The sequence below is a fragment of the Numenius arquata genome, chromosome 1 (genome assembly GCF_964106895.1).
Source record: "Numenius arquata chromosome 1, bNumArq3.hap1.1, whole genome shotgun sequence".
NCBI classification, from domain to species: domain Eukaryota; kingdom Metazoa; phylum Chordata; class Aves; order Charadriiformes; family Scolopacidae; genus Numenius; species Numenius arquata.
The window spans coordinates 6,898,845-6,908,391 of NC_133576.1; the positions used below are offsets into that span (position 1 = coordinate 6,898,845).

General features: G+C 37.9%; 1 protein-coding gene across 1 annotated transcript in view; it reads left to right on the plus strand.

Annotated features, from left to right (window-relative positions):
• Nucleotides 1–6,247, plus strand: part of SMC1B (structural maintenance of chromosomes 1B) — a 33,479-nt gene extending 27,232 nt beyond the window's left edge. Inside the window, exons 19-25 of the mRNA XM_074146563.1 lie at nt 823–921; nt 1,821–1,977; nt 2,741–2,895; nt 4,816–4,967; nt 5,215–5,284; nt 5,753–5,863; nt 6,137–6,247. Of these exons, the coding sequence (XP_074002664.1) occupies nt 823–921; nt 1,821–1,977; nt 2,741–2,895; nt 4,816–4,967; nt 5,215–5,284; nt 5,753–5,863; nt 6,137–6,247 (855 nt within the window). The remainder of the gene's footprint in view (nt 1–822; nt 922–1,820; nt 1,978–2,740; nt 2,896–4,815; nt 4,968–5,214; nt 5,285–5,752; nt 5,864–6,136) is intronic.
• Nucleotides 6,248–9,547: the final 3,300 nt, after the last annotated feature.

The window sequence follows — 9,547 nt, forward strand, 5'->3', positions numbered from 1 at the left end:
TGTTACAAGTCCATGAATTTGGAATGATTCTTGCTGAACCTGTTCCTGAGAAAAGTACTTTTGGTGGAGGATAGGTATGAATGAGTGGGTCATAAGACAAAGTGAAGGCAACGAGGCAGGCAATCTTTGAAGGGAAGTGGCATGAACTGCTAATCGTCAGAGTATGTAGGAAGCTCAGCTGTTGCTGTTTATGAATAAGGAAGAGATGAAACCAAGGAGGTGGGCAGTAGGAATAACAACTTAGATTCCTAATTAATGTCACTGAGAAGACCAGTAAGATTTGGTTCTGAGGAAGAATCTTGGTGGGAAAGGGACTGATAACGACAAGCAGCGCATGTTTCATTCAAGGGAAAGTAGCTGTTTGAATTCCAAGCTTACAGTGTCCAGAAGATACTCTGTCTGTGCCATATAGAGTTGAAGCTACTCATTTCATCTGAGGCCAACTGAGTAAAAGAAATGCCTCAACTTGCACGTCAGAGGCTCTCCTTAAAAGCAGATTGAATTATGGGAATGTAAATCTTTCCGATCAGATTTACAGTATGCATGTTGTTCTAAATATATAAACCACTGCTGCTTTTATCTTAGCTTCAAAATGAAATTAGCAGATGTTTCCATCTTCATTTAAAAGGTGAATTTTTTAATTAGACTCATGAGATCTTAACTAACTGTTAATTCCGTTTTGGCTAGGGGAGGAGCTATGGAATAAGTTTACCTCATACCGTGTTATCACTGTCTCCTCATTTTATATCCTTTTAGTGCATAGTTTTAACAGTGTAAAAGTTAACTAATATTTTTGAACTGAAATGTCCTTCATATTTATAGCTGGGAACTGAAACAGAAGACACTCAGACTACATCAAGTATCTATGAAAGGGAAGAGGCAATTCAGATCGACTACAGTAGCCTAGCAGAAGACCTGAAGGTAATCTTTTTTGTTTGAAATTATTAGAGATCAATTGTTTTTATTTTTATTTAGAATACTTTATTTGATGAAATTATTTATTCCTCAGCCTGGTCTTTGAATGAAACTTAGTAAAACCACTATTAAGCTTAAGTGCACCTGTGTGTGTGTTTTGGTTTTGCAATCGTACATAGCACGAGTGCATGGGATTCCTGGATAGGTCCATTTTTCATATAACTAAATTTAATTTAAAACTTGCCTAAACTAGAAAAATAGAATGGAGAAATAGTAAATATAACTCCGATTTTTCCTTCCTCCTTTACTTTCTGCCTTTAAGTTATAAAGGTTATGACTTGAAACTCTACAAACCAATGATGGGCTGATAGTGGTGGTGTTCCGCTTTCTCTCTGTAGTGTTCTCAGGGACTGAGACTTACTATATTTCCCTCTGTAACAGTCCGTTAGGTCATGTTTTCTCAGCAGTTTTTGTAAGTATTTTTTTCCTTTTTAATCGTAAGGAAAATAATTAAATGTCAGAGGCTAAGTACAGAGCAAGGGGCGAGTCTGTTGTCACTGGAAATTGTCTTGAAGAATTCATCGAGACCCTGTCTTCAAAGGTTTTCTTTACAAATCAAGTAGTGAAGCAAGCTAATCATCCTCCTGTGTTGTATTTTAACCCTGACTTCTAGACTGAAGGGAATTTGTTGTCTGTTTTTAAAGATCTTGTGGAACAATGTTTAGGGCTTAGTAAATCTATTCTGAGAACTAAGACTCTGTAGTTTTTTGTTTTGTTGTGTTTCCAGTTAAAGCTATTAGATGAGTGGGGTATTTCTTCCAGAAACCATGAGTGCTTGCCATATATGTTGAAATGCCTTGGCCTAAAAGCAAATTTTATTGCTCTAGTATTTTTTTTTTCTTTAGGACCTAGAGTCTGATAAAGATATAGAGGATCAACTGAACCAGATGCAGCAGGAAATAAAATCTAAAGAACATACGTTAATGAAGACAGCAGCTCCAAATCTGAGAGCCGTGGAGAAATTACAGATAGCTCTGGGCAAATTCCAAGAATCAATAGATGGTAACACTGAGTCTTTAATATTAATCTCTTTAGTGATTGGGAGAGTTTTCACCCTAATTGAAATTCCTCTTTCTGGGGTTAGTCCTGTTGGCTTTGCTTCTTTCAGATATTAAGGTGTATTTTGTGCTCAAGTGTTTATCCTCAGTTGTCTTTTTTAATTGTATGTAAACAAGTTATTAACGTATACTTTACTCTGCAGTAGTTTACTGCAATACAGTTTGAATAATTAGAAAGCTACTTTGTTGGTCAAATGACATTATAAAGCATTTTAAATTTTTTTCTAAAAGTTACTAACTTTAATCATAAAATGCTTTAATTTTTTCTTAAGTAATTGAAGGAACATACATTTGTTGTCCGGAACTCCGGCATGAGCATTACTGCAAAATTATTGGTATCCTCAAAGACCATTGCAGACACTAACATATAGAGAAAACCAAGGAGTTCTGAAGCTGTAACAGGTAAATGCTGGTGCTGTTTAAGGCTACCCAGCTTACAGAAGGAATTAGGAGAATAATTTTGTTCATTGCTCTAGAAGAATGTGGCATAGACTGCATTGAATACATCCCAGCTTTTCAGGTTTGGGGGCCTCCATTTGAAATCTGGAAGAAAACTCGTAATATTGATATGCTCCTGTTACGTGCATTAGAACTTTATTCTGCAATAAATATTTTCCTTGATGCTTTTTATTTTGCATAATATATAATTGTTCTGTGTATATGCTTAGCAGTTTATTATGGAGTAATTTCAGTAATTTTTTTCATAGCTTTTGAGACCAGCAGAAAGGAGGCCAGAATATGCAAGCAAGAATTTGAACAAGTGAAAAAAAAGAGATACGAGCTTTTTAACCGGTGCTTTGAGCATGCCTCCGTAGCTATCGATCAGATCTACAAGAGACTTTGCAGGAACAGTAGTGCTCAGGTGTGTCACGCTCTTAGGTCTTGGCTTGAAAGGCCTACTCGATGCTTTGTTATTCAGAATAAGAGAACTCGGTAACGCTTTTAGTTTCCAAAGACAGTTTCAGTCCTGAAGAAGGAAATGACACAAATAGTAAAAGACTTCAAAACGTTAGGGTCGGCGGAGGAATAGGTAATATGCCAAAGCATGCTTGATATTAGACAGGGAAATGCGATCTGAAGTTTTAACAAAATTGGGAACTACTCAGTTTGGGTTAGTTTTACTCTTTGTATTTAGCAGACTTGTAAATTATCATGACGCAAATGGGAAATGTATTTGAGTACTTCATTTAAAAATCACATTGGTTTACAGATCTAGTGATACCGACACTTAATCATTAGTATAGATCTAATTAAAAATCATAAATCACTATTTCGGTGCTAGTGTTTTGTATGAGGTTTTGAAGCTCTTTATACCCCACTTAATGTTTTTTAAAAATAGACTTAAAATGTTCTCAACTTTTAAGAAACCTGTAGAAAAATTGTGTCATGATTGTATTAATCTTTGCTAATCTTCCAGTATTAATGCCGAAAATAAAGAGGAAACTCCCAAATGCTTTGGTTACATCAAATTCTGTAGGTGGTAGAATGTTTAAAGGGTTCAGGCCTGAACTCTTGTCCGTCTTAAACTTCAGATTTTGCGTTTTCCCTCAGAGTCAGATATTCAGTGAACACCATAAATATCTTTAAATATATCCTTTCTCCTTCTAGGTTGGACAGGATAATAAAGCATTTCTTTCTTTGTGATTACTGGGCACATACCTTCTCCCCCAGACTTAACATCAGGCGGGTCTTGACTTTGCGTCGCTCTGAAACAACCAGTTATTTTCCAGATGCGCTGCCAAAAATAACGAGTTGGGTGTTTGCTTTCTGAGGTCTGTGAGTGCTGTACCTTGATTTGAGCCATAGTGGAAACCTGGTCAAGAGATTATCCTGTGTTTAGCTGGGAAGTTAAACTGCCGACTAGATATTATCGTAGCAGCTGAAGGAAGCTGGTCTAATTGCATCGGAAGAGAAAGGATGGCTCTATGATGTGTGGCGATTGCTGTGGTTAGCTAAGGAAAGGGTTAGCTCTGAGTTTTGCCATCAGAGGAGGTAGCCTGGGTTGCAACTTGAACAGATACTTTTTAAGCAACCTGAACAATTTTTAAGGTGACCTTTTCTTGATGTTGAAATTGTATCTATGATCCAAGAGGAGCCATTTGAAATGAGTGTCAATTATGGAAATTTTTCTTTTATCTGTATCCACTTGTGCAGAGAGGAAGAGGTTGTATTATTTTGTCGCTTCTATTTATTGGCAAAAATAAACCATGTAGCAATTAGCTTATCCATCATACTTTTTACTGGTTTGGTAAAATGGCCATTCCTTCAAAATACTACTTTTATTTTTGGGACCTGGGGATCAGGATACAAAGCATAGAAAAAGCCTGTATTACCTGTATTAAAACCTCTCTTCAGCTCAAAGCTAGATTCTGTAAAACTAACCTTTCACAAGAAAGTGTAGTTTTGGAAGTGTATTTACTTCCCAACAAAAAAGAAAACTGCTTTTGAAGTCTTAAGATTTCAGTGATTTAAAAAAAAAAAATAAAAGCAATTACATAAAAGCTGAAAAAAATCAGGTTTACTTAGTGGTTGAAAGTTTGTAAATAACAAATATGTGGAGCCATTTCCAAAACGGTTTTGTTAACGAACCATGAGCTAGGAGGCTAATTAACGAAGGCATATTCACTGGGAAATTTTATAGTACAGATGAACAGATGTTTCCAATAAATGAAGCTGATTTACCAGTTTCAACACTAGCTCAGTCAGTATTTAAACTTAAAAAGTATCCATTTTAATAATTTTATAAGTGTTGCTATTACTAATGAAATGTGTGCATTTCCAGGCATTCCTTAGTCCTGAAAATCCTGAGGAACCTTACCTGGAAGGCATCGAATTTAACTGCGTGGCTCCGGGAAAACGCTTTATGCCAATGGACAGTTTGTCAGGAGGTGAAAAATCTGTGGCAGCTCTGGCTCTTGTGTTTGCCGTACACAGGTAAAAGAAATAATATTGCGGGATTATCCCAGTATGTGGCTGAGTAAGTGGCAGGAAGATAAAGTTTTGCACTTAAAAGCATGTTTACAAAAATCTAATCGTGTTCAAACATTACTAAAGTCCTTACTTTCTACCTGCCATTACTACTTCTCAAAATTTTATCATAGAGTCAATGAATCTCTAAAGTAATTAGAATGCTTATTAACATTTTTGCATCTAAATGCAAATACTGTCTTGTTTTCTACAGTTTTCGGCCAGCACCTTTTTTCATTTTAGATGAGATAGATGCTGCCTTGGATAACACAAATATTGATAAAGTAAGTTGGTCCCTTTCACCTTATCCTTTTATCAACAATATAATCATAACTTTTGTAGAGGGGTGGCTGCGTTTCATTACAGGTTGTTGGGATAAAGAGATTGGTTACACTGTCTTAACCCGTTTTAAAATATATTGGGCTTAGGACTGAAATAATGGTTGTATGAGGTGTTCGAGTAGGGCTAGGTTTAAATTCGTATTTTTCATTGGTACTGGCCTTCTTATATAAACATTATTCATTGGAGTGAATGATTATTTTCTTATGCATTTTCTAAAAGCAGCAAATCTTGAGGGCTTCTCTTAAGAACATGCAAAGTATCTAAAGACCATTTTATTTCTCCTTTTATCCTGCTTATTAACTGAATTCTGCAGCTGACGTAGTTCAGTTCTTTCCTCATCATTCCCTAATTACAGCATGGTGTAAGTCTGCCAGAACTAACTTACTGAAATATTTGGCATCTTTCCCGAGGTATCAAGTTTCATTAGAGAACAGGCACATGAGAAGATTCAAATGATAGTTATTTCTCTAAAGGAAGAGTTTTATTCCAAAGCCGACGCATTGATTGGAGTGTGTCCAGAGGTAACAGCTAATTATTACCAAATCTTGTTAAATAATACACACTGGTTTTTGTTGAGGTACTGATTTACACCCTAAGCGTACGAAAGTGAATCATGTACATAATTGTGTTGCTGCATTTGAACTATTTTGTGTTCAGAAATAAGTTCAGTTACTGGCTCGATGAAAAGATCGTTTTGGGAACTCAAGCTCATTATTGTATCTCATAGTCATTGATGAAATGCTTATTTCAAGTAAGAGAAATGTTTTAAATTGTACTCTCCTTCCTCTTCTCAGTATGACGACTTCATGTTCAGTCGAGTGCTGACTTTGGATCTTACCGAGTATCCGGACATGGATGACCAGGAAAGCGCAGAGAAGCACAAACGCAGTTCTGTTTCAGAATAAAGCAGGGATGATGACAGCAAGAACTGGGTATACAGCCGAGTGTTACAAATCCGAGTTTGAACGCGGCTATTAGAGGTTGATAGAGAAATGTTTTCCTTTCAAACAAAGCAGTTTTCTAAAATATTGAAGGAAGTAACTGTTAGTCATTGATACAGTTTTGTTAACAAGTAAGAGATAACCAGAGGTGGTTACTGAAGTGTGTACATCCTGGTATGCAAAGCTTTCTCTTCAAGTGTTTTGGGTTTTTTTTGCCTTAAGATAAAGGATTCCAAGTTGACGTGAGCACACTATTACAAAGAATAAGCCTCTTTCTTTTCTTATGAAAAGTAATGTGTTTAGCTGTATCTCCAGTGCACTGATGAGTGCTGCCAGTGGTCAAGACCTCTGCAATCCCTCTCTTTTGTGTTGCAGCTGCATCTGTTTGCCTTCAGACAAGATTATTTCCTGGGTTTTAAAACAAAAGATTAAAATCTGCCCATTATCTTACGTAACTTCTGTGATGCCCAGTAAGACTTCAGTCTTCCATGGCAACCTCGTGAAAATATTAGTTAGCTTTACAAAAGCTCATGATTTACCTCTATAGGTGTGATGTAACCTGGAAAAAATTCACCTTTGAGGTGTTCTACCCCACAGCAAAGTGGTAAGAATATAACAGGTGGGAGTGTGTGTGTTTGCAGTTGAGATTCTTACGTACCTGTCCCAGGAAAGTCGTTTACTTTAATGGCCGTGCTTCATCTAAGCAGCAAAGTTAACAAAGTTGGTTACAGAGCGCTGGGGGAGTTTGCATCGCTTCAGCTGGCTTATGTGTCACCTCGGTGTATGCTGAAGAGCTTTATTTGGTTTATGGTTGTTCATAATAATGATAACTTCTTTCCTTTCATCCACCATGCTGCTTACACACCTCTGCCTAAATGCCAATACTGTGCTTGTTGCACACAACTGATGATGTCTGGACATGCTGGGTTACTGTACAAGGAAGGCATGATGTACAAGCATTTCAACAACAGATAATTGTGTCCACTTATACTGTAGACAGATGGTTATCAAATACTTACGTTGCTGCCCCACTTTATTAAATAAAATTATTTACTCTGATTGTAAGTCATGACTTAGCATCAGTCCATTAATTCATAACCTGTTGAGAGATGTGGAAATAGAGTAGTGTGAAGGGTGAACAGAAGAGCAGCCTCTAGTGATGTTCAAAGATCTTTTGTATTTGCAATAGGTCAGAAGTTTTGGGTTGGTTTGTGTTTTATTAACCATTGGCTAGGAAGAGTTGGTTGAAATAGAAAAATACAGTAAAGAATTTAATAGTCTGAAGAATGGTGAAAGCTGTGCTTTTTTAGCTACTATGCAAGAATGGCCTACTTGGCTTTAAATATTTTATTAGAAGAGTGTATGCCATCATCAGAGATGTCCTATCAATCAACTTCATTACACAGCTTGAGCAAAACAGGATAATATATGGTCAACAAGTTTGTTTTCAGTAAATATCTTATTCCCATTTAAAAAAAAAGGATTAAGTAGAAAAAGAGCCATCTACAGTAGAATCAACAAACATCATTTAACATGTCAATGTGTATGGTTAATTCTTTGACAGTACTCAGGTAACAATCTGAACAGGGCCTTAAACAAGTTACTCTTTAACTTAACAGATAAATGGAACAGACAAGTTTCAGGTTCCGTCCTTTACGACTGTATTTTAAACCCTGAGGTAGCTGCAAGACAGTCCCATCCCATCCCTAAAATGGCTAAAATATATTCTTTGATTGGAGCCAGGGGGAGGGAGACACGACACGCAAAACCGAAACAAGGCATTTATACCTTCTTATTGTGTATATAAGGAATTAAAATAACCCCTTACTTAACTCATCTGCTTTTCAGGATACAGATAAATGGCACTTGAGTCAGGGGAGGCTGTTGTACGAGTTGCAGTTCAGCAGCATCTACAGAACAACAGAATCACCAGTGCTCGGTGTAAGCTGACCCTTACCAAAGGGAGGGGATGCCATTTCCTAATGGAGATCGTGACTTCAGGCACGAGATAAGGAGTTAACGTGATTTTAGGGTTGGCTTAAATAATTGCAGTAATCAGGGTGATAAATAGCTCAGCTCATCTGATTAATTTTGCTGCAGCTCGAAGCAACGATTTTAAGAGTTCTAAGCGGATTCATTAGCATCCAAAATAGCATGACTGATCACTTTTTCAAAACAGCCAACTCACGCTCACTAGAGAAGCAAGTCTTAGAGGTTAGAGTCTTGCAGATAATGCTATATGTGATGCTGAAAGACTTAATTTTCAAAAGTGATCTATGCATAAATACAGTCTCTGGAAGGGAGAGGACAGGTATAGTCTGTATTCAGACTGGTTTTGCTTTTGATTTTTATCTTTTAAAAAACACAGCTGAAACCTTGGGAACTGATACTTGAGGTCCTTAGCAATTAACATCGCATACTAAAACCGTCAGTCATTAAAGACGACTGGGTATTTTCTTCTAGGGTAGGAGAGACAAGCGTCAGTGTGCATACGTGGTTTCAGATTGCTTTTCTAGGCAAAATATCTTCAGATCTTTACCTACTTCAGAACTGGGACAAAGACTTCCACACCACAAAAACCTGACCCATCACGGTAGTTACTAGTCTGGAAAGATTTTGTGACACGAGAGTAAAGAGTTGATGTACCACAACTCAAACAGAACGGTCAGCTGACAGACCCATCACTTCCACTCCCTGTAAAACCTCATTATAGTGTGATATGATCTCAGAAGGCGTAACAAAGTAAATGATAAGCAGAGAAACCTGACTGAAGCAACCCTCCAGGACTGCCAGATACAAATGTGCCAGTATCGGAACGAAGAATGGCCCTGGACCTGCTTTCCTGCAGACATTGAGGTGAGAGGCAGCTAACTAGAAAATCTCAGAAGACTACCAGTGTTATCATAGACTCATAGATTGGTCCAGGCCGGAAGGGACCTCCAAAGGTCATCTAGTCTGACCTCCCCGCAGTCAGCAGGAACACCCCCAACTAGACCAGGTTGCCCAGGGCCTCGTCGAGCTTCATTGAATATCTCAAGGGAAGGGGCCTCAACCACCTCCCTGGGCAACCTGTTCCAGTGTTCCACCACCCTCATGGTAAAGAACTTTTTCCTAATATCCAATCTAAATCTCCCCTTCTCCAACTTAAAACCATTGCCCCTCCTCCTGTCACTGCAGGCCTTTGTAAACAGACCCCCCCCAGCCTTCCTGTAGGCCCCCCTCAGGTACTGGAAGGCCGCTATGAGGTCTCCCCGGAGCCTCCTC